At 43.0% G+C, this 27,761-nt stretch overlaps 2 protein-coding genes across 4 annotated transcripts in view; one reads left to right on the top strand and one right to left on the bottom strand.

The window, feature by feature from the left end:
* The window catches only part of LOC121919807 (protein FAM71C-like), a 1,121,343-nt gene that overhangs the window by 764,594 nt on the left and 328,988 nt on the right, over positions 1-27,761 (top strand). The gene's annotated exons all lie outside the window — the stretch shown is intronic.
* The window catches only part of EFR3B (EFR3 homolog B), a 140,316-nt gene that overhangs the window by 14,337 nt on the left and 98,218 nt on the right, over positions 1-27,761 (bottom strand). For all 3 annotated transcript variants that reach the window (XM_042448688.1, XM_042448696.1, XM_042448679.1), the window contains 10 exons: positions 22,257-22,406; positions 19,851-19,985; positions 18,301-18,379; positions 17,564-17,699; positions 14,435-14,596; positions 9,750-9,864; positions 5,904-5,955; positions 4,377-4,549; positions 3,808-3,883; positions 1,507-1,668 (listed from right to left, as the gene is read on the bottom strand). In XM_042448688.1, coding sequence (XP_042304622.1) covers positions 1,507-1,668; positions 3,808-3,883; positions 4,377-4,549; positions 5,904-5,955; positions 9,750-9,864; positions 14,435-14,596; positions 17,564-17,699; positions 18,301-18,379; positions 19,851-19,985; positions 22,257-22,406 — 1,240 coding nt within the window. The remainder of the gene's footprint in view (positions 1-1,506; positions 1,669-3,807; positions 3,884-4,376; positions 4,550-5,903; positions 5,956-9,749; positions 9,865-14,434; positions 14,597-17,563; positions 17,700-18,300; positions 18,380-19,850; positions 19,986-22,256; positions 22,407-27,761) is intronic.

Genomic DNA, 27,761 nt, shown 5'->3' with positions numbered 1-27,761 from the left:
AGTACGTAGGTGTAAGATACCAGAATGTAAGAGAAATGGTCCAGAAAGGAGAAATAGAGTTAAAGTACATAGAGACACAACACAACATAGCAGACATTTTTACAAAGGCTTTAACAGTGGAAAAACACGAGAGATTGTCTCAGTTGATTGGAATGACAATATAATTCACATACAATATTCTATTTCGGAGGGGATTGTCAGGAAAAAGCCACATGGGATATATAGTCACAAGAAATATAATGTGTATATGAATGTATTTGAAAGTAACATGACACAGCAAAAGTTATTGAATTGTCACACAGGTGTTGTAAGTAATGTAATTAGAGAGTCCTGAAAGCCAAGGACATATGAGGCAATGACAAAGTGAAAAGATGCAAATTGATATCACCTGAGAGTCATTGAGTGGACAGTAATGTATGATGCAATGTGAGGCCTAGATTGAGCCAAGTATGGCATGTCAATCATAATGTATGTACACGCCCAGGAGGTGGCAACTGTATAATGAATAGAGAGACAAATGTCTATATAAGCAATAATGTATGGCAATACTTTTTGTGGGTATAGAGGAGTATAGTAGTGTGGGTATTGAGGAGTATAGTAGTGTGGATTTTGTGAGTAGTGAATTGTTTTGTGCATAGTGTATATAGTAGAATAAAAGTAGATCTTTTATACAAGAAGACTACTGTGTTGACTGGTGTCTTGAGAGCTGAACAAGAACCAGCAGACTGCAGAGAAGATTGGAGGATATCTTCAGCCAATTCTCAGAGCTACTGGTCAAACTGGTTGTTCTTCCGCTGACCAGGGTGGTGAGAGTGAAAGCCAGGAGAAGAGCTGCAACTCCCATCATCCCTAACAGAGGAGAATAGGATGACCTGGAGGTCTCTTATTCCTAAAATCACCATAACTCAAATAACAACAATGTAGATGGATGACAAACCTATACGGAGCCCTGATGGCACAGTGGTTAAATGCTGGTTCTAAGTTCGATTCTATAGGAGGCTCCAAGGTCCACTCAGCCTTCCACCTTTTTTTGTAAGTCAGTAAAATAAGGACCTAGTTTGTTGAGGGCAATTGGCTTACAGATTGTAAACTGCTTCGGAGTTTTTTTGTGGGTTTTTCAGGCTATGTGGCCATGTTCTAGAAGAGTTTCTTCATGACGTTTCGCCAGGATGCTGACTTTCCTGCTAATTGCTTTTTTCAAGTTCTTCCTTATCAAAGAGATAAGGCGAAACGTGCTGGCGAAACATCAGGAAGAAACTCTTCTAAAACATGGCCACATAGCCCAAAAAACCGACAAAAAATTATGGATGCCGGCCATGAAAGCCTTCGACTTGCTTAGGAGTGTTAGTTCACTGATAAGTTGTACAGAGATGTACTTGCTATATTATTATTGCTACACAGAAAAGATCCCACCTACATAAGGCTTTGTGCAAATGGCAAACTGAGATACTCCCCTCCAAAAGATGTGGAGCAGCTCACCCAATTCCGAAACTATACGAAACCTACCTGCATGGCCAGCACCAGCCGGATCAAGTCCACCACCACCTCTTCGTTGGCCAGTTCGATGCTGATGAGTGCCAGAAGAGCGTAGAGAGCCTCGTAGTGAGCGCGGCTGTTATTCTCCTCCTTGCAAGTCAAATAGATGTGCCGATAGAGCTGTTGGGAGTGCTGTGAGTAAAGGAGACAATCAGCTTGCTGTGGAGAAGGCACAGTTAGTGCTCCCTTCTTGGCTGAAAGAAGTGCAGAGCACCTGTGATAGTCTTTGCACTACACCAAGTCTTTGGAGTAAATTGTTTCATGCAGAAAGAAATGTAGGTTTTCTGTGCAGAAAAGGTATGTTATAGTGGTTTACAGGTTGGACTAGGACTCTGGAGACCAGGGTTTGAATCCCAGCTCTGCCATGCAAACTGAATGTCATAACAGCATGATGTTACTTGTCCGCAGTGGTGCGACTACATGCTCCTGTGAGACAAGTGGCTAAGGCCAGGTCTCCCATGTCAGAAAGGCTTTTGGTTGAGAAACCAACTTCATGTGTCAAACAACTACTGGGTAGCAGCAGTAGTGGAGTGTGGCATTGGCAGAGTATCTCTCAAAGACAATACCAGTGGTACTATAGCTAATGCTTGTTAGTAATGTGCAGAAGGAGGAACTGCTAAACTACGTCCCCATGTGTACTTCTTATACCATGAAAATGCTACGATAAGCCAGATCACAGAATCTTGGATCTCAGTCTACAATCCCCCAATCAGCCAAATGCATGCCTTTTTTTCCCATAGCATTTCCTCCTAAAATCCAGATTTTTGCCACTGACTCACTACAATACAGGTTGAGTCTCCCTAATGTGAAATGCTTGGGACCAGAACCGTTTCAGAATTTGGAGTGTTTCGGATTTTGGAATATTTGCTCACACGTCATCAGATACCTTGGAGATGGGACCCAAGTCTAAACATGGAATTTATGTTTCGTATACACCTTGTACACACAGCCTGAAGGTAATTTTATACACATTATTTTTTAATAATTCTGCGCACGGAACAAAGTTTGTGTGCACTAAACCATCAGAAAACAAAGGTGTGGGCGGGGCCTGTGGCACGGCCTGAGGAAGTCCTCCCACCGGCTCCATTTGTAACTTTAGGGTGGCAACAAACAAGGCAACAAAACACTGTAGTTGCTGGCAAACTGATAACTTTACTTCCCAACACCAAGTAATAACATAAACTTCCAACTTCTTCTCTTCACCCAACAGAACCCTGCTCAGTCCAAGGAGGCCTCAGTTACGTCATTGAGCTCCGTGCGCTGTGCCTGGGCTTACTTTGCCGGCTTCTAGAATTCACCCTCGGCGGCGTTTCTTCCCCTCCAGGGTCTATACGCCCTCTTGGACCGTTCCGCTAGCTCCTGCTCGTCGGGGGGACTTGGCCTGCTTTGCCGCTGTGGCCTGACTCGGTTATCCCACCAGGACCCACCAAAGTCTCTCCCTATCTCTGGGTTGTAAGGCTCCCCCGGGGTGACTCCTTCCCACCGGGGACTAGCCAGGTGGCCCACTCGGATTGGGCCCACTCATATTCGGGTAATGGATGAGGCTCGCCCAGGGTTGCGGGCCCCCTCAGCTGGGTATGCCGGGACCATCTCTCTCCCTGTTCCACGCTCCTCTCCGCGTCCCCGTCTTCCGCGTAGCCTCCTCCCCCCAGGCGCCTCTCCCTCTGCCTTAAGAATCCTCCCCTCGGGGCTTTCTCCTCCTTCCGCCCCCAGCTGTTCCCGCTCTGCCTGACCACCTTTCCCTTCCTCCTCTGGGTCCTGAGGCGGCCTCCTTCTCCCTTTGCCCGTTCAACCCTCCACTCTCTCTCTACCTCCTTACAAAAGGTGTCACTATCTCAGCCACCCATGTGGACAAGTTTGGATGATGGAATCAGAAAGCAAAGGTGTCACTGTCTCACCCGCCCATAAAAATAATTTGTGATTTTGGAATAATTCAATTTTCAGAACTCTGAATAAGAGAGACTCAACCTGTATGTGCCTTTCACCACAATATTTCCCCAAATGTATACATTTCTGCTTGCATAGTATCCTAATGCTTGCATTTTCATCCATATTTGTCTGATAGAAGCACAATGCTGGAAAATTCAAGGATGTTGCAAAACCAAAGGAAAATGGAGTTCTGCTTTGCATGAGCTGATGCAGCCTGAACTAGGCTGTGCCTGTACTGAAATAAAAACCATGCTAATTTACATTATGAAAGCATAATGTATGATCTTGGCTCCCATCTCCCAGTTATTCACATGCTCTTGCCTGCCTAGCAGATATCGGTACCTTTTTCATGAAGACGGTATCCTGCCGGGAACACTTGTCCACTTTCAGCATCAGGATGGAGATGTCGCTGATGGTGCTGCGCAGAAGCGTAACAACAGGTGAAAAGGGGGCAGAGAAGAAGTGGAAGAGGCAGGTGCAACAAGTATGGGAGAAAGGGGGGATTCCCCCACAGGACATGACAGCCCAATTTTGGGGGTCAATTTTTTGCATAAAATTTCTATACTTACACATTTATTTATTGAAAATGACTATGGGTTTATTTAAATATTTATTTCTCACCCTTTTAGCTAAAATATTTTTAATAAATAAATTTTAATAAATTAATAGACAAAATAATAAATTTGGGGATAAAACTAGCTGAAAATCTTTCAAATGCAGCTTTGGGAGGAGGGAGTGCAAAAGTTGGGTTTTGAGGCTGAATGTGGTCCACAAGCCATGCTTTCCCCGTCTCTGTTGTAGCTGAACATGGGTGAGGTTAACCTCACTGCTATCAGCTCCAAGGATCTATGTTCCCATTGCATTCCAAGAGGCTAGTCCACATTTTCATGCCTTGTCCTCTTTCCACTCACCTGATTGTCTGGAACTTGTGCTTGTTCCCTTGCCGGTCGATGAAGCTGATAAGAATCTGGAGGACAAAGAGACGGATCTCGGGGTCCTCCATCAACGCTGCCGAGAGCAGCCGGTCCAGGAAGGAGCTGGGAAGGGCCGTCAACATGTTGCTGCACTGGAAACCAGTGGACACCTGCAGGTCCACAGAAATCATTTCCTTTAGATGGCAGTGCATGCTTTGGTTGCACAAACGATGGGAGACGCCACATTTAGAGAGTAGATATACGGCCAAGAATTGAGTTCTGCTGGAAGGGACCTCCTCTCTGTGCCTCTAGTGGGGACAATATACTTTGGGGGAAACACAGAAGAGGGCCTTCTCTGTGGTGGCACCCCTTTAATGAAATACATGAACCTTGGAGCCCAGTTTCCCTGGAAGCTAAAGCCAATTTCTTATCCACAAAGATACTGTCTACAGTGGGCCCTCCATATTCACTAGGGTTAAGGGCATAGGACCCCTGTAAAAGTGGAAAAAATGCAAATAAAAACAAACAATTATTTTTTAACCTGAGATAACACCTCTCTACAAATTTCTAAGTCCTCCAGTGCAACTCTATGGTCAACATGTGCTGCACACTGAACATATAATTGTACTGGAGGACCTACAAATGCTCGGAGAAGTGTTCTCTCTAGCAATCTCTAGGTCCTCCAGTGCAACATTTGGAAGAAGATGACCACAGAGTCATGCTGGAGGACCTAGATATCACTAGAGAGAACATATTAATCAAACCTGTGAATAATCAAATCCACAAAAGTCAAATCCACAAATGTAGAGGGATGACTGTACTTTGTTTTCCTCTATCATACTGTTTTATTGTACACCACCCTGAGATCTTTGGATAGAGGGTGGGATATAAATATAAATAAATATATTAATAAAATAAATATGAGTTGAGTATTCCTTTTCTGAAATGCTCCAAAATCCAAAACCTTTTCAGTGCAAATATGACACTGAGACTTCAATTCTGGAATGATTTGCAGTTTGAAATACAAGTAGCATAATGCATACTGTATTCACAAGGTGGGAGAGAGATGCAAGGATCAGTGAAATGGCGGGAGCAATGGATTTGCATCGAACACTACATTTGGATCCCCCCCATTTCATATGCTTTTCTGTCTCTCTGTCTCTCTCTCCAGCTGCATTTCTCTCCACTCTTGCAAATGCAGTACATGTTACAATACATGTATTCCAAAATCCAAAAAAATCCCAACTCCAAAGCACTTTTGGGAGAGGGGTTATTCAACCTGTAATATCTTCAGCAGACAGATAAGCACAACTGTGCAATAGTATTGGTCAAGGTTGGAAAGGTTATTTGTGAGGAACACACAAGTTAAGAGAAGTTGCAGCACAGCAGTTTGCTTTTGACAGTCTACTGGGAAGGGAATGACTTTGCCCCTCTTCTTCCCCACCGCAATGAATTAATGGTGAGCAAAAAAGAATTGGGATTTCCCCTGCCAAATCAGGACAGTTGATGGATATAGTTGCATACCTGTAGGAGTGATTTCAGCAGCATAATTTGTGTCAGCCGATTCCTGTTCTCCCTGGAAGGGAATGAAGGTTGGGAAATACAAAACCATTAAAGTCTAGAAAGAACCGCAGAATTTAATCAACTGGACACATCAGAGAAATTCTGCAGAAATTCTGGCTCAAGGTTGCAAAACCAAACCTTCACCCCAAATGCATTGTGAAAGGTCTGAATCAACAAGAGTGCCAGGGAAGTGGGCAAAACATAGACCTGTTTTTGTCAGCCCCAGGCCTTTCTGTCTCACCCGTTTTTTTTATAAAGACAACAACACACACCCCGTCATTTTGGAGCTGCATCCACACTGCAGAAATAAAGCAATCTGACACCTTTTTAATTCCCATGTGTCAATGCTATGAGATTCTGGGACATGTGAGATGGTTAGCCTTCCCTGTCAGAGAGCTCTGGTGTCCTACTAAACTAAAAATCCCACCATTAAATAGCATGACACTATGGAAGCGAAAGCGGTGCCAAACTGCTTTATTTCTGGAGTGCAAATGTTAGAAGCTTTGGAAAGGGTGATTTTCCTGAAAAGCAAGGTGCAAACCCATCCTCAGATTCCTTTCCATGTTCCAATGGATTTTTGGAAACTGGAATAAGCCCAATTGGGTGAGTGGCATGGACCAAATCTGGAAGGAGGCCCAGAGCTTTTCCACCCCATCATGGCTAAATGGAGTAAGGAAGAGTCACCAGTATAGTGGAAATGAAACATTGGGGGGGGGGGGGGAATAGGATGGTGCAGAAAACAAACCCGTGCTTTCTGCAAAGTGCCCCCATTTTCTCTCTTCTACTCCCAGGCACCTTATAAAACCATAGCACACTAGACTAGGGACCCTTAAGGACTATGAAGTCCAAACCCCTTCCATGCAGGAATTCAACGTTAATGCACTCCAAAAATATAGCAGGGGAAACATGAGGATGACAGAATCTGAGGGTCCATTCACACCACACAATTATAGCACTATGACTCCACACAAATCGCCTCTGGAACCTTTATTGGGATGCCCCATGCCTCTCAGCTCTGTAGGCTGTGTCCATCATATTCAATCTCAGTTCTGTGAAGGCTTTCTGCCATTGTACAAATGTTAAATTGTTAAAGTAGTCTGCATGTTTGCAAACCTCCTTGAGTTTATGATATAATGCTGCTCATGGGGAAAAATAGGCAGTACAGTCAGCCCTCCATTTTCGCGGGGGATCCGTTCCAGACACCACCACCATCGTGAAAATGGAGACCTGCCTATATTCGTGCCCCATTGAAAATAACGGAGGCTGCCCTTCCAAGAATATTCAAGACTGTGGACCTCAAGTCCGTGAGAACGGAGGGGTGATTGTATTTAAATCTCTTTGTGTGACTACTTCCCATATTGTATACTTAATGATATTTTTCTCTGCATGTGGTTGATGTCCCAGTAAAGGAACGCACATGCATATATATGGATGTCCAGAATTAAAGGACCTTGTCCACTACATATTGTTTTGTCCTCTATATAGTGAACCAAGGGAACGATTTCTAACACCCTGAATTGAAACTAGTCCTTGCCAGAGTCCACAAGAAGCATTTTTTGCCTCTTAGTAGGCATAAGTTGTAAAGGTGATGACTGTATTAAATAATTGTATACCATATATATATATATATATAGAGAGAGAGAGAGAGAGAGAGAGAGAGAGAGAGAGTCTTTTCTCTCAACTCCCCCCACAAAAATGGCAACTCGCACATATACAAGTCCCATAGAGAATAATGGTGTGTGCGCCCATGGCGCATACATGAGGCTACGCACAGGCGCACACACCCATTTTAAAGATAGCAGCTTGTACCTCCTACAAAAAGCAAGACTGTGGACTCTAAGTCTGCACATATGGAGGGACAACTGTATATACAGTCGGCCCTTCTTATACACAGACTTTTTATACACGGATTCAAGCATAAACGGTTTGAAAATGTTCCAAAAAAGTATAGATTTACCTTGATGTTCCATTTTTTATTAGGGACACCATTTTGCTATGCCATTATACTTAATGGGACTTGAGCATACACGGATTTTGTTATACACGGGGGATCTTGGAACCAAACCCCAGCGTATAACAAGGATCTACTGTATATCTAAAAATTTTAGATGTTCATTTTTGTAAATCATAAATTGCTGTATAATCATACGATTGATGTTGCAAATATAATACGTATGTACGTTGTTATTGTGGTATTGTTTTATGCAAAGGCCAAAAGCAATAAAATTTGACTGACTGACTGACCTCTGGAATCTGGGGCTTGTAGTCTCATTGCTACTCTCCGGCTGAGAATCCCTTCCCTAAACCACAAATCCCAGCATTGCATTTGAAGTCGAAGGCTTTCACGGCCAGCATCCGTAGTCTTCTGTGGGTTTTTTGGTCTGTGTGGCTGCCTTCTGGAAGAATTCCTAATGTTTCGCCTGTAACTGTGGTGGCACGGAAGTGTGTGCAAATGAAAACCACCCAGGCTGAAGGGTTTCCCCCGCAGACAATGGATTACCAATTAAATAGACCCATATCCCCCACACAACACACCTGCAGGCTGCACCGTTCAACACAGTACGACGCACGAAGTAACTCTGCCATTAACATGTCAACCACGTGTCCCACAGGCATATATACCCCACTCTCTTCCATGCCAGCATTCTCTGAAGATGCCAGCCACAGATGCAGGCAAAACGTCAGGAATAAATTCTTCCAGAATGTGGCCGCAGCCCAAAAAACCCACCGAAAACTATTTCATGGGAAGTTGCCACATCAGTTAAAGTGGAGCCATAGCATTCAATTTGTATGGTGTGATAGGGCACCTGGTACTTTCCATGGAAAAGCACTGAGGCTATGCAACCCAGTCTCAGGCAGGGCTGTGGGACCTGTAGCCTCAGAGGTTATTGGATTCTAGTTCCCATCAGCCCCATGGGATCATGGGAGTTATTATTAATTGACATCTGAGTGGCCTGAGGTTCCTCAATCCTGATGTGTATACACAGCCCCACTATAGAGGTTTCATACCACTCTATCCTATGGAATCCTGGGAGTTGTAATTTGGTGAGGGGCTATTACTGCTCTTAGGTAGACAGTTTCAAATCCCCCACAAAGCTCCAAATGTCAGTATTTCTTAGGACGGAGTCATGGTATTTAAAAGTGCATCTACAGTGTAGAAATAATGCAGTTTGGCACCACTTTGAGTAGTGTAGCTCCATCCTATGGAATCCTGGGATTTGTGGTTTTAGAAGGTTTTTGACTTTCTCTGCCAACCTCTGAACTGCACTGCATCTGCACTGCAGAATGAATGCATTTTGGCATCACTTAAACTGCCACGGCTCAATGCTATGGAATTCTAAGATTTTTAGTTTTGTGAGATATTTATTTGTCAGATAGCATTGGTGCCACAACAAACTACAAAGCCCAGAATTTGGCAGTATTGAGCCATGGCAATTAAAGTGGTGCCAAAATGCATTCATTTTGCAGTGCAGATGCCTCCAAAGAGTGCTGGTACCTCAGGATGGAGGTTAAAGTGGTATCAACCTGCATTATTTGCACAGTGTAGATGTACCCAAAGTGCTATTGAGAAGTGAAAAAAACACTCCAGAAGAGTTAAAGTGGGATCAAAGTGGTATAACTGTGCAATGCGGACACGCCCCTGCTTTTGCTCTGCAACTTTGAAGATGCCAAGCAACAAAAATGCTTCCATTCCATTGATATTAGGAGGGGACAAACCCTGATCAGATGGGGATGAGGCTGGTCAATAAAAGAAAGAGAGAAAAGGATAGGAGAGAAGAGGGAGAATAAAAATCTGTTTGTCCTCACCCAGCTTTGCCCGCCATGTCAAGAGGGTGATGCAGAGAAGGAAGAGGCACCTTGCTCATGATAAAGAGCATGACTTCCGACCTCTGATAGGTGGGCAGGGTGCTGGCAAAGGAACCTGGGGAAAGACAGAGCAGGAAAGAGCATGCAAGACAGTCCAGTGAAGGGGGCACAGAGGCAGACCGAGACCCAAGGTGGGGACATGGGACAGGCATGAGAACCATAGAATCATAGAGTTGGAATAGACCCCAAGAGCCATCCAGTCCATCCCCGTCATGCAGGAACTCACAATCCAAGCATCCCAGACAGACCATAGAATTGCAGAATTGTAGAGTTGGAAAAGACCCCAAGGGCCATCCAGCCCAATAGAATTCTTCCATGCAGGAACTCACAGTCAAAGCATCCCTGACAGATGGCTATCCAGCCTCTGTTTAAAGTCCTCCAAGGAAGGAGACTCCACCACTCTCTGAAGAGGAGTGTGTTCCACTATCAAACAGCCCGGTCAGAAAATTGAGGTGGAATCTCTTTTCTTGTAGTTTGCATCCATTGTTCTGGGTTCTATTCTCTGTAGCAGCAGAAAACAAGCTTGCTCCATCCTCAACGTGACGCCCCTTCAAATACTTAAACAGGGCTATCATATCACCTCTTAACCCTCTCTTTTCCAGGCTAAACATAACCAGCTCCCTAAGCTTCTCCTCCAAGGACTTCATGGTTTTCAGCCCTTCACCATTTTAGCTGCCCTCCTTTGGACACACTCCAGTTTCTCAACATCCTTTTTTGAATTGTTGGGACCAGAACTGGACACAGTGTTATTCCAGGTGAGGCCTGACCAAATCAGAATACAGTGGTGCTATTACTTCCCTTGATCTAGAGACTATACTTCTATTGATGCAGCCTAAAATTGCATTGGCCTTTTTAGCTGCTGCATCACACTGTTGACTCATGTTCAACCTGTGGTCTACTTGGACTCCTAAATCCCTTTCACATGTATACGTCTCCTTAAGCCAGGCATCCTCCATCCTATATCTATGCATTTCATTTTTTCTACCTGAGTGCCGTACCTTACATTTCTCCCTGTTGAAGTTCAGTTGAGAGAAATCTTTCTAAGCAAGAGAAGAAGGCTGTCAGTTCATTGAGACTCTGAAATATTTTTCTATTGTGAGAAGCAACATCCTACCCTTCCAGGTTGTTGTTTTGTTGCTGGTAACTGCCTTCAAGTCGATCCCGACTCATCTCCAAGACTCCCTGTCCTCAACATATCTGCTCAGGTCCTGCAAATTCATACCCATGACCTCCTAATACAGTTCATCCATCTAACATGTGGCTTTCCTCTTTTTCTACATCCCTCCACCTTTCCTCGCATTATTGCCTCTTCTAATAAGTCATTCTTTCTCATGACATGACCAAAGTACAACAGCCTCAACTTTACTGACTTGGAGATTTCTGGCTTGATCTGTTCTAGGACCTATTTGTTTGTCTTTTTGGCTATCCACAGAATCCTCAGCCCTCTCCTCCAGCCCCACATCTCAAATGAATGGATTTTCTTCTCATGTGCTTTCTTCACTGCTCTCACATCCATACATGATGGGAAATCCAATGGCTCCTACAATTCTAACTTCCATGCTCAGTTGCATATCTTTAGACTTTAGGATCTTCTCTAGTTCTTTCTTTGCAGCCTTCCCCATTCCTAGCTACCTTTCCTACCAGGTACCTAATTTCGTTCATGAGGACTACTTGCTTTGAAGGTTGAATATTTAAGAGGTAGATCATTAAACAGTATTTTTAAGGTTGGAGTACTTTATTTCTTTCACGCAGACTGTTTTTCACACTGGCTCACAGACTAACAACTGAATGCACTGATAAGTTTGTGCCTGTTTCAGAAAATCTTTCACTTCTCAGTCACTGAAAAGTGCAAGTAGGGAAGGCACAAATGTGATAAGTTGCCTGTGTCCATAGACTCACACATATGTTTTAGTGAAATGAAAATGTTCCTCTAGTTGCACCATTTTTTCAACTTGGAATGGAACGAAAAAGTGCAAAAAGAGAGAGAAGGTGAAGGTAATAAAAACAAGTTCAAGTGCTGATATAAGATATATCAAGTACAGAAATGCTTAGGTGAGGGAGGGTCTATAAAAATTAGTGTTCTTTCCGGTAAAGCCATTTTTGGTTGAATATAAGGGAAGTATGTGTCATTCTCTTTACATTATCTCAAATATTCCAATATTCCAATAAAGGATGGAATGTGTTTGAATGTAACATTTAAACCAAACGTGTTAAATCCAATAACATGATTCATAACGCTGAAAAAGTTGACAGAAATTTTTCCACTTCTGTTTTATTCCAGAAAACGCACATTGCCATCAATAACCATGGGAAGGAGCATTCCTAAGAAGTAAGTGTAATATTGGGGGTGTGGATTAAACTAGTGGCTACGGAGGTTAGAAAAGAGATTGTATTGTGATGCCATCTACTTATGGAGAAATTCATCAAGGGAAACCCTGACCTGCTGTATGCATTCTACCCTTAATCACTTTGATGTTCCCAAACTTTGCCAGTAAAGAGCATTGAGCTCAATAGACAGGTATGTGTCAATGTCGCCTGTCGACTTGTGGCAACCCCTTGAATTTCAGAGTTTTTATAGCAAAAGGATACTCAAGACATGGTTTTGCCAGTTCCTTCCTCAAATACAGCCTACAGCATCCAACATTCACTGGTGGTCTCCCATCCAAGTACTAACCAGGGCTGACCCTTTTCAGCTTCTAAGATCAGATGGGATCTGGAGCCTTTAGGGTATTCAGGTCCCTTAGTTAAGTATACGTAACTATTTATGTGAGTGTCCATATGTGCTTTCAAATCACCTGTTGATTTATGGGAACCTCATGAATTTCCTGGGGTTTTCTTAGGCATGAAATCCTCAGAGGTGGTTTTGCCAGTTGCTTTCCCTGAAATAGAGCCTCCAGGACCTGGGATTTGTTGGCAGTCTCCCATACAACTACTAACTAACTACAGAGCCAAACTAAAGCAACATGTAGTAGAGTACATCAACCATACCAGTGAACCCATCTGATCTTGTCCAGTTGGAAAGACTGCACAGGGTCAGATGTGGTTAGTACTTGGATGGCAGACCACCAGGGATCCCCAGGCTATGTTAGAAGAATGAGGCATGAAACAGTGGAGAGAGCCATTACTGCCAGTCAAGGTTGACATTATTGAGCTAGATCAGTGGTTCCCAAACTTTGGTTCTCTAGATGTTTTCAACTTCAGCTTCCAGAATTCCTGGCTGTTGGTCTAGCTGGCTGGGGCTTTTGGGAGTTGATGTCCAAAACAACTGGAGGGATAAAGTTTGGGAATCACAGAGCTAGATGGACTAAGGGCCTCGAAACAATTTCCTGGGTCCCTAGGCTGAAGGTCTGAAACAACTTCCTGGGTCCCTAGGCTGAAGGTCTCAAATTCAATCCCTGGCATCTCCAGATTTGGTTTCAGAAGAATCCTATCTAAACCATGCGGAGAGGTTGTTGCCAGCCAGGCCTGACAATACTGGGATAGAGGGGCCAATGCCCCATTGGATGGACCAGGTCACCTCCCCATGTTTCTATGCAGAGTGTCCCAGTTCAAAACTCCAGAGGGAGTTGGAAGAGACTCTTGTCCAAAAACCTAGAGGGATGTTACTGCCGGTCAGAGTTGACAAATGAGGGTGAAATGAACCAAGGGTATGTATGTCAGAGCCAGCTTCTTAGGGTTCCTGGACTCAGCTTCCAAAAGATCATCGGTTCACTGCTAAACAATTTTTTCTCTCTGGGATCCAGAATTTCTTTCTCCTCCAGAAGACAGTTCTCTTAAAACCCTTTCTATCTTCTCATGCAAAAGGAAAGAACACCCATCTCTTCTCCTTGCAAAGGGATGATTCCTACAGTAATCCTGACCTCTGCTGGCCATCCGCTGTGCAAAAACTTCAAAAAGCAGCTATTTGTCTTTCATTTTCCCCCTAGAATGAGGACAGTCTAGAGGCTGGCATGGTGCAGTGGGTTGAGCACTGGACTTTGACTCTGGAGACCAGGGTTCGAATCCTTCTTCGGCAATGGAAACCCACTGGGTGATCTTGGGCAAGTGACATGCTCTCAGTCTCAGTGGAAAGCAATGGCAAACCTCCTCTGAACAAATCTTGCCAAGGACACCCCATGACAGTGTCACCTTAGGGACGCCGTAAGTCAAAAACGATTTGAAGGCACACAATACACACAACAACAATCTGGATGGGTCAAACGTTGTACAACGGTTCACTGCTAAACAATTTTTGGGGTGGGTAGGAAGCAGGCAAATGCAGCCTGCAGATAATCATATGCATGCATTGAGGACCACTGCAGTGTAATAGTTTGGGCATTGGACTAGGACACTGGGAGACCAGAGTTCGAATCCAGGCTCAGCCATGGGAAAACCAATGGGTGACTTTGGGCAAGTCACTCTCTCTCAGCCTCGGAGGATGGCAAGGGAAAACCCGCTCCTAAGAAATTTGCCAAGAAAACCCCATGGGTCACCATAAGTTGAAAGTACATGACAACAACAGCAACGTGCATTTCAAAATGAGAGAGAGTGATGGAGATTAATGTCTGTAATTTTGGGTACAAATTCCTCCTCTCCCCTGATGATGGAGAAGAAGGAAGGGCATCCCAGGGTCTGCCCAGCTTTACCTGTGGTCTTGATGACGGCCTCCTGGAACATCCGCTCTTCATGTTCCTTGATGATCTTGGTGCCACCTGTGATGATACAGTCATAGCTGCCCGTCAGGGCATAATCAATGCTCAGGCGCAATTGCCGCAAAAGCGTGTTGAAGACCTCAAGGACTGTCGGACCTAAGGAAGGCAAAGCGCAGATCAATGGGAGAGAAGGAGGAAGGGGAGACGTATTGGGGGTTTTGGTTTCCAAAAAGCATCAGCAGTATCATCATCATCATCATCATCTTTATTTATATCCCACTTTTTCCCCAAAACTGGGACTCAAGGTGGCTTATGTGTTAAAATGAGTGCAGATTATAAACATGCAAAAGGTCATAGAATCATAGAGTTGGAAGAGACCGCAAGAGCCATCCAGTCCAACCCCCTGCCATGCAGGAAATCCAGATCAAAGCATCCCTGACAGATGGCCATCCAGCCTCCGTTTGAAGACCTCCAAGGAGGGAGACTCCACTACACTCCGAGGGAGTGTGTTCCACTGTCGAACAGCCCTTACTCAGCGTTAAGTAGAATTAAACTACAGTTTGCATATCCCTTATCCAAAATGCTTGGAGCCAGAAGTTTTCCATATTTTGGATTTCTTTTCGTGTGTGTATGTTTTGTAATATTTATATCTGTATGTGTGTGTGTGTGTGTGTGTATAAAATGAGGCATAGGCTGCATCTCCACTGCAAAATTACTGCTGTTTGACATTGCTTTAACTGCCATAGCTCCATGCTATGGATCTGTGGGATTTGCAGTTTAGTGAGATAAAGTCGGCTTGCCTTATCCATGGATTTTTTATCCACGGATTCAAGCATTCGCGGCTTGAAAATATTCAAAGAATATCTAAATTCCAGAAAAGCAAACCTTAATTTGGCCATTTTATATACGGGACATCACTTTACTTTGGGTGCATCTACATTGAAGAAATAATCCTGTTTGACACCACTTTAACTGCCAAGACTCAATGCTATGACAGTATGAGAATTGTAGTTTTGTGAGATATTTAGCCTTCTCTGTCAGAGAGCTCTGATCGCATTGAGCCATGGCAGTTAAAGTAGTGTCAAACTGGATTATTTCTGCAGCCTATGCCATTGTATTTAATGGGACTTGAGCCTCCATGGATTTTGGTATCCACAGAGGGTCCTAGAACCAAATCCTGGGAGATACCAAGGGCCCACTGTATTTATTAGCCTTCTCTGTTAGAGAACAGGGTGCCTCAACAAACTACTAATCCCAGGACTCCATAGAATGGAACCACGACAGTTAAAGCAGTGCCAAACTGCATTATTTCTGCAGTACAGATGCAGACTAAGATTCTATGATTCTAGGTCTGAGCGAGTTTGGCCAACAGTCATGAATTCTAGGAGCTGAAGCCCCAAATATCTGAAGGGCAAGGTTTGGGAACCAGTGGATTAAATATTTTTCTGGATGAAAGGGGCAGCTGACCCAGGGTTAATGCCCCCTTGGAAAACTGAAAATGGCCAAAAAGCCTAACAAAACAAGCCAGCCCCTAAAAGTGACCAGAAATATCACTTCTAACATCAGAAATATCCTGGCATCAGAAATATCACTTCCAGACACAGTAACCCTGCAGATGATGAAAGCCTGAAACAGGTCCTGGACACATCACCATCACCATTATCATCTCACTCTCCCCCAAAACTGGGACTCAGAGTGGCTTCCAATTTATGGCATGTCACCACCATTGATTTAAAAAACAACACACAAAAAAACTGAAGCACTGATTCACTCGTCTCTTCAACCTAAAAGTCTATCCAGCCTGTCAGAAAGTTTATTTTTTTAAAAATGTAGTTCTCCGAAAGCCCAGTTTTGTCACCTTGAAATGCATCCCTGACTGCAGAGGTATTTCAGTCTCTCCAGACTGCATCCTTGCCAAAGAGAAATCCATCTCTGCCAGTCAATCTGCCTGTGTTGGTTACACTGGGGGAATTGTGTGGTATGCTTGGTGGGGTCTTGAAAAATTTGGTCCTAAGACAGAGTGACCCAATATGATAACAGCAAAGGAGGACAAAGCACCACAAAATGTAGGACATTCAAAAAAAAAGTAGGGTGTTAGAAAAGCTAAAAAAAAGCACTGGTTTAAATATAAATCCATGTCATATGGTTTATTTACAGCTATAATTCATAAACTGCATTTTTAAATCATCATCATAATCATAATATTTTATTTCTTTCCTGCCCCTCTTCAAGGCTCAAGGTGGAGGACAACATGTTAAAACACAAACAGAAATAAAAAAGAAAACACATAAAACCAACAGTTAAAATACAATACTATAAAACCATTTAAAAACAGTCATATAATATATACCAATTAAAAAGTCATGATTTAAAATTGACTGGGTAGGCCAGCTGGAACCATTCTTTTCTCATGAACTTTGTTAAAATGCATTAAAATGCCTTCCTGGCTTGGAATATACTTATAGAACTCTGAGCAAGACAAACGCTTAAAATTGTACTTTGCTAGCAACAAACCCTTAACTGAATCTACATTTCAACTATTCCTTTCATTTGTCCATTGTGCTGAAATTAAGGGTATTTGCACTGTGTCCTCAAGGAACCCATTGCCTAACACGTTCCCTGTCCTTTCTCCCTCCAAGAAACAAACATGCCCTGAGCTTTGGATGTGAGTCTTGTCTGCTACAAGGAAAAAAGAACTTTAGGAGGCTCCATCCTCTCCCTCTATTTGCAGCAAGGAGAAGCCGCCAAGTATTCAAATGTCTTGAAGAGGAACAGCAAATGTTGTGCTGCTCAATGGGCTTCTTAGTCATGCTCAAAAGGGAAGACATTTTGGGATTCCTCTTGGACAAAAGGTGGAAATGTAGGACAGGTCCTGAAAAAGGAGGCTCTGGTCACCCAAGTGTCCCCCTCCCCTAGACACCTGCTGTCGGTGCATTCTATGTCAGTGGGACATTGAATCCACTCGGGGGTTTCGCTCTGGTGTAGTTATCCAAGGTGCTGGACTTTATTACCCCAACGTTCAGCACTTTGGACAGTTCATTTAACCTGATCCAAAACTTGGAGTGAATCCACTGCCCCACTGACATGGAAGCCAAGAGATGCTCCTGCTCCAAAACTCCTTACCAACTGATCCAGAGGCAGCAATGATGGCTGCTTCAGAAAGGACCTCCACAATCCCGGCTCGGACGGTAGCGGCACTTTTGCTGTTGGCATCCAAGTGGCTCAGCAGTTGTTGGATCACTAAATGGGAATGCTGGGGCTGGGGACAAAGAACCGAGAACAAACGTCACAATGCCAGTAAGAAGATATGATGTGTGTGTATGACTTGTATATACTCATGTACAAGTCTAGAAATTTTAGTCTAAAAATTGACCCCCAAAACCTACGGTAGGTCAACCTATCCACAGGTCAATGTAAATACTATCACTCTTATTTAAAAAGGGAACCAGCTCCTGGTGAAAGGCAAGAGTGCAATATGTCCTGGAAGCACTGACTTCCCTCTACTCTCTCTTCCATCCAGCCTTCAGTGTGAGCCAAAACCGTTATGTCTGCTAGAATTCTGTAGGTTCTTTGACATTGTTTTCTTTTGCTTCATCATTTAGATCCTTTGTTGCATGTCCCTAGGGTCATATCAACTTATCCAAGGGTCATATCAAAATCCATAATTTTGCCCCCCCCCCAAACCTGCCCTCACCTTATACATGAGTCGACTTATAGTTGAGTATATATGGTGTGTGTGTGTGTGTGTGTGTGTGTGTATTTGAGAGCCAGAGTGACATAGAGCTTTGAGTGTTGGACCTTGGCTCTGGGGATGAGGGTTTGATTCACTGTTCAAGCCCACCAAGATTACTCTTTCTCACCTGAATTGAGTACATGATGATCTTAAAGCAACGGATCGCAAAGGTCTTTGGCTCCCACAGTGAGTGGTTGTCCAGGTGGCTGATGGAAAAGAAGAGGAAGAAAATAATGGAAGTGGATTTTGCACATGCACACATGAGGGTCTTGTGCTTCAATAAATAAGAACATCTGGAAGCAGGAGTGAAGTTCTGCAATGACAGGGAGTTGGACTCGATGGCCGTTGGGGTTCGGCCAACTCAACAGTTCTGCGATTCTTGGTTAGCTAGACAATGGCGCCTTCAGCTGGAGCATAAGGAAGGGGGGGGGCATGTTAGAGGAGCACAGGTTGCAAAAAGCCAAAGCCAGGGTGCAGGTAAAACCTCACAAACTCTCCTGATAGAAACAATCATTTTTAATGGAATCCAGAATCAATCTGATCAAGCATCTGAGGCAAGCAATGGTTTTGAGAGCTCTGAAAAAGTAACCTTTTGGTGACTACAACTTCCAGAATGTCTCAGACAGTAGGAGCAGAGCCTATGCTAGTTGGGGGAGTCTGGGAAGTCTAGTCTCAAATAACTGTTCACAGCTTTAGCCAATGTATTCATTTAAAACACATACGTACATAGTTAGTCTAAATATTAGAATCCTATAGGTGCAAAATACCCCCAAAGTCCATTTAGTCCAATCCCCTGCCATGCAGGAAGACCATCAAAGCATCCCTGACAGATGGCCATCCAGACTCTGCTTAAAGACCTCCAAGGAAGGAGACTCCACTACACTCCGAGGAAGGAGTGTGTTCCACTGTCAGACAGCCCTTACTCTCAGGAAGTTCCTCCTAATGTTGAGCTGGAATCTCTTTTCCTGTAGCTTGCATCCATTGCTCTGTGTTCTAGTCTCTGGAGCAGCAGAAAACAAGCTTGCTCCCTCCTCAATTAGATATGCCTTCAAATATTTAAACAGGGCTATTATGTCACTTTTTAACTTCTAGATCCCTTTCACGTGTTGTCTTGTTAAGCCAGGTATCCCCATCCTATATCTATGCATTTTATTTTAAATATACCTTCCCTTTCTCTGTGTTGAAATTCATTTTGTTAGCTTTGGTCCAGCTTTCTAAACTGAATTCATTCTGAAGTTTGATCCTGTCCTCTGGGATATTAGCTACTGCTCCTAATTTGGTGTCATCTGCAAATCTGACATGCATGTCCTCTATCCCTTCATCCTGCTGAACCAAGGGATTCACATTATAAGAAGAGACATTCCAAGCAAACATTAAGAAGAAGAATAAAGAAACAAACTCTTTCAGAATGTGGTGGACTGTCCTTTTTTGGAGGTTCTTGGACAGAGGTCAGATGGCCATCTCTTGGGAGTTGTGTATTTCTGCATGACAGGGGATTGGATTAGATGGCCCCTGGATCCTTTCCAACCTTAGAGTTCTGTGGATACTAATAATAGAAATCTACATCCATGGTTCAGGAGGAAATCCAGAGCTCTTTCTACCCTGGATTAGGCAAACACTGCAAGAGGAAAACAGAGGTCTGTGAAAGGGAGAAGAAAATGGATACAGTGTGCTTACATAAGAACTGGCTTGATGGCATTTTTGATGTTGCCGTAAGCCGCTCGGCCCAGGAGTTCCCTCAAACATCGCTCTGCCAGCTCTGCCGGGTTCTCTTTCTCCTTCTCGGTGGTTTGCAAAGGAGATGGAGAACGACTGAAGAAAAGGGAATGGGAAAAAGAGAAGAGAGGAGTTTACATTTCAGATCAGCTACTCAAATGATGACCAAAAGATTCTTCTCCTTCCATCCTCCCTACTCCATAGCATGGTGAATTAAATCTGGAGGCATGGTGACACCCCAAAAGGTTGACTATTTGGAATAACCACCACTGCCACCATCAATTAAATCGATGGTTCTCAAAATGGTCCTCCAAGTGCGTTGAACTTCATTTCCCGCAGAGTTGAATAGCGAGGGTTTTTAAAGAGAGACTATAAAAGCTTAAGATTAAAATAGTATTAAACTTATCTGTAACATTAAAATTGGTTTAGACCATACCATTAAAATAATAAGAAGCAGTTTAGGAAAAACCCAGTACAGTTAAAAGCAGCACAGCAGTGTTATGAGTAATTCCTTTGATGCGGCTCCTACTCTGAGTAATTCCACTGTATGCAAATCATACCCTAAAGAAGTATGCAGGAGGACTGTCTCCCTCGCACCACAAGCCATAATATTGAAGCACACAGAAATGGATCATATTAGTTCTTTAGTAATAAAGAAAGCTTTTGCTTTGCCAGATCAAAGAACTGCTTCACCTGGCCCATCATCATCATCATCATCATCATCATCATCATCATCATCATCATCTTTATTATATTTGTATTTAATTATATCCCACTTTTCTTCCATATTGGGAACAAAGCAGCTGACAGTTTAAAAACACAGTGCAATTAAAAGCTTACAAAAGTGACAATTAAAATGGAATTGAACTATGGCAGAGACCTTCAGCAAACAAAATAGGTCTTCTGTCCCAGAATATAATTCCTTCCTTCCATTTAAGAGAACTCTTAATTATTGAATCAATGCATTTAAAAGAAAAGAATGTACTAATATGCCTTTAAGCAAGATTTGGAAAGTCTTGATCTATACTGGACCGCATGCCACCTTCCACTCCTCAAATGCCAGATGCCAAATCCAGCTCCTTTTCCTTTGAAAACAAGATGCACACTTCTCATTCACCTTCTATTCTAAGCAGACATCACTTGCAAATGAGGTGCACAGAGAACATGCCTCTTGTTTGCAAAAAGGAAAGCAACTGGAGCAGGTCCTGGGGATCATTTTCTCTTCTGGGACCCTTCAGGGGCTGCAGAGACCACTTAAGACTAAAACAAAAACATGCAGAAATGCAATTCTAGGTTTTAAAAATAGTTTGTTTGGGGTTTTTTTTTAAAGTGTTTCCAAATTTCCAGGAAACACGATTTATTTTTTCCTCCTCCTCCTCCTCCTCCTTTAATGTGGTTAGTGAACCATCAACATCATTAAAATACATTGCAAAGACAGAATTGCATTACTTAAACACTTACAAGAATTTAATTAATGCAGCTTTATTACATATCTAGAACATAACATATCCTCCAGAGGGATCCTAAATTTATTTAAGGCCGTTGAAACTGTATAATTACTCATTCAACGGCTATTTATCCTCATGCTCATTCACCTATAGTTAATTTTCCATTGCTTCGTGCCACACGGAGCCTGAATTACTATAAAGTTTGTCGGATGGAGTTGTGTTTTCCTTTTTATCAGAATCATCCAATAAATACTTTAAAAAACAATACTCTCAAGTTGAGTCTTAAGTCTGGAAAGCCAACTTAAAGAAGGAAAATGGCAGTGGCGTGTGTGTTGGGGTAGATGGGTCCTTCTGAAGGTTTTCAAACGTTTTAAAAAGCTCCTCTGATGTGCAATGGGAAGAGGCTACTGAGCAGCCCCAGGAAAACCATGTGCCTTAAGCTCAAAGGAGGACAAGGCACTGCAAAATGGGAAGTCTTCAAGAAAAATGGAGGACATGACCAAATCAAAGCTAAAACACTCATATAAATATAAATGCATGCATTGACTCCTATCTCAAGCCCAATGAATGCTGTTTCAGGCCTCCAAGTTGACTGCTAAAAATATACAGGACACCAAGTTGAGTCAAGTCAATGCACTGTTTGTTGCAGAGTTAAGTCCAAGTTGAGTCACTGAAGCGACTTGAGCCTGAGTTGATCAACTCGAGTCTCTGTCATTGTATTTTACCCATCCGTTTTAATAGAAAAAGTTGGGCATGGGAGTTCCCTGCCACTGCAGCCGTAGTTGTGGTGGTACCCCCTTTTGGGTCACCTTCTCCGCCAAGCCTTGTGATTTGGGTGGCATCCCTACAACTCCAGAATCTCATAGGAAGCCATTTTTGCAGCAGGAAAAGAATAGATGTGCACACACACATATATCACCTTTCTGCTTCCTCCACATGTTGAAGGTTGAAAAGCAGAGAAGGGACAATCTTGTCCATGTGCTGAGGGTCCCAGATGTTGGCCTGCAGCTCATCATTCACTGTCTTCCGGACCACCCCTTGGAGCCCTTTAATCCCGGACATCCGGATCCTTTTTTGAAAAATGGGAGAGGATGGAAGAGAAGAAAGTTGCATTTAGAAACCTTAACAGAAGATGGAGCCAGTCTCTTTCAATCTTTTTCCCTGTTTGCCTGGTTGTATGCTTTGAACCTTAAAGAATGCTAGATGCACATGCCATGGGAAGGGAAGAGGTCCAAGCTATCACACTTTGTTTGGACATACAGCCGACCTGCAGTATCCACAAATTCAAGCATCCAGGGCTTGAAAATATTCCAAAAATATATACATTCCAAGAAGCAAACCTTGATTTGGCCATTTTATATAAGGAGCACCATTTTACTTAGCCCACTGTATATAATGGGACTTAAGAATCCACAGATGTTGGTATCCACGGAGGGTCCTGGAACCAAACCCCAGCAGACACAGAGGACCCACCATATATCATGAGACTGTAAAGAACTGCCTTTTCAATCCCACATTTCAGTAAACCAGCCTTCTGTATTAGCATCTGTGTTAGCAGGAAGATGTTTGTAGACAGAATGGCCATTATCCACAAAACCATGGGCATAAAACTACCTAGGGTTTCGCAGGCATTACTATGATTTGTTAACAAATTCAAACATACCTGGCCTTCCAAAAAGTCTTTCCATATCCATTCAGACCCTCATATACAGTGGGCCCTTGGTGTCTATCCTGGGGTTTGGTTCCAATCTAAGAGCTTGGAAAAGTTTTATTTTTTAACTAGAGTACCTCAAATCTCCAAGCCAGTGCAACAGTAGTCCCAAACCGGAAGCTTTCTAACTCTGTGGTTTCCCTTTCTGCAGCTGACCCTTGTGTGGCAATGCACACTTGCATCTGTATAGTGGTTTGTGTGTTGGACCAGAACCTTGGAGACCTAGGTTCAATTCCCTGCTCAGCCATGGAAACCCATTGGGTGACCTTTGACAAGCCACAATCTTTCAGCCAAACAGGAAAGCAAAAGCAAACCACCTTTGAACAATCCTTTGCCGAAAAAACCCTGGGACAGATTCGTTTGAGGTCACCATACGTTGGAAATAACTTGAAAGTGTGTAGCAACAACAATAAAGTCTTGCAAGCCCTTCCTATTCCAGCAGCCTGTCAAGGGCATTGACTGCAGTGGATGCATTGTTTTGTTTAAAAATATTCTGCATTTTAATGAATTTTAATGGTTTTCATTGCTTTTTCTTAAAATAATATTATATGTAAGTATATATTTCTGATGTTTTTGTACCTTCATAATCTGTTCTGTTTTGAATATCGTGCAAACTGCTTTGCACCCCAATATTGAGAAAAGGATGGGATATAAATAAAGTGATTGACTGATTGATTGATTGATTGCTGTGGCAAGGAACTCTATCGGATAATTACCAACTTCCATTAAGCAGTCCTTCCATTAACCTTCCATCTGAGCTTCCTGCCAAGTCAGTTTTCCTTTGGGATGCTCTCATCAGAGGGTTTTTTTGAAAGAAACGATTTCCAGTGTGGTTTACCGTTGCTTTCTTCTGTGCAGAACGAACAAGTGTTAGCTATGGTGCCATTGCTGTATTCTCTGAGATATTATCTGACAGTGTTATCCCTTGCTACTGCTGCTGTCCAGGAGCTTTTTACCACATTTAGGCTGCATCTGCACTGCAGAAATCATCTACTGTAGTTTGACACCACTTTAACTGCCCTGGCGCAGTGCTATGAAATCCTGGGATTTGTAGCTTTGTGAGATATTCAGCCTTCTGTCAGAGAGCTCTGGGGCCACAGCAAATGACAAAATCCCAGGATTCCATAGCACTGAGCCATGACAGTTAAAGCGGTGTCGAACTGCATTATTTCTGCAAAAGCTGGTCTGATACGAGAGACCCTACAAAGCATCATCAGAAGGTGGTCAAGATGCCAAATTTATTAACAAGGAAGAGCACAAGGCAGCAGAGGCCGCAGCAGTTTGCTTTTGCCTGAGAGGATTGGGAAAAGCAAGGTTGCAACTCCTCCTGTCCTCCTCCCATCCTTGATGAGTGAATTGCAAGCAAACCAGTTTCCCACTTTAAACCCAGCTTGCACCAGTTTGCATCAGCAAGCCAAGGTCAAAGAGGGAAAGTGGGAGGAGAAAGAAAGAGAAACCAGGACATTTTAAAAGTAAAGGGTGAAAGTGAGATGGCAGACGATTAAGTGACACTGTCGCTGCCGAAATGAGACAGCTGAAGGAAGTCTGAGAGCTGGAGGTCTCTCATTCACAGAATCATAGAGTTGGAAAACACCCCAAGGACCATCCAGTCCAACCTCACTCTGCCATGCAGGAACTCTCAATCCAATCGTCTCTGACAGATGGCCATCCAGCCTCTGTTTAAAGATCTCCAAAGAAGGAGACTTCATCACTCTTGGAGAGTGCATCTTCCACTGTCAAACAGCTCTTACTGTCAGGAAGGTCCTCCTAACGTTGAGGTGGAATCTCTTTTCCTGGAGCTTGCATTCATTGCTCCGGGTCTTATTCTCTGGAGCAGCAGAAAACCTTGTTCCATCCTCAATGTGACACCCCTTCAGATACTTAAACAGGGCTATCATATCACATCTTAACCATCTCTTTTCCAGACTAAACATAACCAACTCCCTAAGTCATTCCTCATAGGACATGGTTTCCAGACCCATCACCATTTTAGTCGCCCTCCTTTGGACATGCTCCAGTTTCTCAACATCCTTTTTGAATTGTGGTGCCCAGAACTGGATACAGGATTATTCCAGGTAGGGCCTGACCAAAGCAGAATAGAGTGGCACTATGACTTCCCTTGATCTTCCCACTATACTTTCATTGATGCAGCCTAGAATTGCATTTGCCTTGTTAGCTGCCGCATTGCACTGTTGACTCATGTTCAATTTGTGGTCTACTTGGACTCCTAGATCCCTTTCACATGTAGTTTGATTCAGCCCGGTGTCCCCCATAATCCTATATCTGTGCATTTTATTTTTCTGCCCTAAGTGCAGTACCTTACATTTCTCTGTGTTGAATTTCATTTTGTTAGCTTTGGCCCAGCTTTCTAATCTATTCAGGTCGTTCTGAATTTTGATCCTGTCCTCTGGAGTATTAGCTACTCCTCCTAATTTGGTGTCATCTGCAAATTTGATAAGTTTGCCTCCAATACTGTCATCCAAGTCATTGATAAAGATGCTGAATAGCAAACTGGGCCCAGGACAGAATCCTGTGGGACCCACTGGTCATCTCTCCAAGATGAAGAGGAGCCATTGCTGAGCACCCTTTGGGTCGCCATGAGCCAAAACCAACTTGCTGGCAAATAACTAACAAAAACTAGGCAATTTTATCACGACAAAGGCAGGCAAAGTTATCCCTTTCCCTAACCGATGAATCCGTAACAGGCACAGGAAACATACATAATTGCTGCAACCAGCTGACGAATATTAGTCACGCTTTCTGTTGCTGTTTCCAAAGGGACCCCCTGATGTGCCGAGTTCAAATCCACCCCCAGAAAGCATTCCCCTGACCCTGCGCTCAGCTTTGTCAAGGGATGAGGACTGGCAATGAATATTCTTGGCAGGCTAATTATGGGACAGAGATTACTATTCGGGGAATAGCAGGAGCAGGTGGTGAATGCCACCCCAGCGGAAAACCTGGTTTTTATCAAATGTGCTGCAGCACACAGAGGGAGGCTCAGGCGGCGCGAAACCAGTCATCGTGCCTCCATTAACTAAAATTAGGCCTGGAGGGAGAACAAGTCATCCTCCCCCGTCAAAAGGAAGACGGAGATGCAGTTTGAATGGTCATGCTTGAATTTCAAATTCTTCTCTCAGCTGAGCGCTCTTGGAAGGGATCAAAAAGGAATGAAGGTGTCGATGGCCCGGGATGAAAGAGAAATGGAGGGATAACTAGGAAGATTGGAGAAGAGAAGAGATTCCCTAGCATCCATTTCCTTCAGCAGCTTCTCTCTATTTCTTTCTTTCTTTCTTTCTTTGGGTGCATCTGCACTGTAGAATGAATGCAGTTTAACACCACTTTAACTGCCATGACTAGATCCCACTGAAACCTGGGATTTGTATTTTGGTGAGGTATCGGCACTCTTTGGCGTCAAAATCCATAGTTTGGTACTCAAAACCTGCCCTCGACTTATAAATGAGGTCGACTTATTGTTGAGTATATACAGTATGTTTTAAAAATGATTTTAAAAACCATTCTCTGCTGGCAAAACATCAGGAATAAACTCTTTTAGAACATGGCCACATAGCCCAAAAAACCCACAAAAGCCATGATTTTATACTGTTGGATGTGAGGTTTTTAATTGTTTTAAAAATTTTACTAAGTGTTTTTTCAATGGGTTCTCCTTGGGTCCCACTTTAGAGGAAGGGTGGCATACAAATGAAATAAGTAAATAAAATCAACAAATCTTGGCAAGAAATTCCTATCATAGGCTCAGCCTAAGTCCGAATTGGTTTGAAGGGGCACAAGAACAAAGAGATAACATCACAGAGAGGAGCCAGCATGATGTACTTCGAATATTAAATATCTGAATACTGAATTGGATTAAGAGACAAGGGTTTGAATTCCTCTTCAGTCACTGAAACATATTGGGTGGCCTTTGGCATTTCACACTTTTTCTTAGGTGGAGAGGAAGACAGTAGCAAACCTGCTCTGGACAAATCTTGTCAAGACAATCCCATGAAAAATTCACATTATGGTCAAAATAAGTCAAAATTGCCTCAGAGACAGACAACCGTGTGGTCTCTTCCCACTGTATGATTCATACAAACAAACAGAGATCACAAACTCTCATCATAATTAGGATTATGATTCAGGGTGCAGATCTAATAGGATTAAAGTTAAAAATATAAAATGTCAGAATCACAATCAAGAACACTGTGAGGATTCAAACAAGTCACCAGAAGATATGAGATAATAGCATAATGCCTTCAGCACCATGCGAAAAGGTAACATCCTAAAAATATACCCCAAAGCCTTCACACTGTTATTTACAGTGCCATAAGACAAAGTCCTAAAAATACCTGCCCAGCTTCTGCACAAACAAATGGCATCCCTATCTTGGTGCAGATATGCTCAGTCTGTATTTTTAGGACATTATCACTTGGCGCTGAAAACAAGAGCATGGAGACTGCGTATTCTCTTTTCAGAATATTATCGTTTGTAGATTAGCCCTGGATGCTTGGATGCCATTAAAGCCACTGTGTTGTTATACAACTGGCCCACCGCAGCCACCGATTCTGCATCCACGGCTTGAAAATAATTAAAAAATGATCATTTCCAAAAAGCAAATCTTGATTTTGCCATTTGATATAAGGGATGCCGTTTTACTATGCCACTGTAAATAATAATAATAATAATAATAATAATAATAATAATAATAATAATAATAAT

Source organism: Sceloporus undulatus, chromosome 1 (genome assembly GCF_019175285.1).
Source record: "Sceloporus undulatus isolate JIND9_A2432 ecotype Alabama chromosome 1, SceUnd_v1.1, whole genome shotgun sequence".
NCBI lineage: Eukaryota > Metazoa > Chordata > Lepidosauria > Squamata > Phrynosomatidae > Sceloporus > Sceloporus undulatus.
The sequence above is the reverse complement of the archived record's forward strand: the minus strand, read 5'-3'. Positions and strand labels throughout refer to the sequence as shown.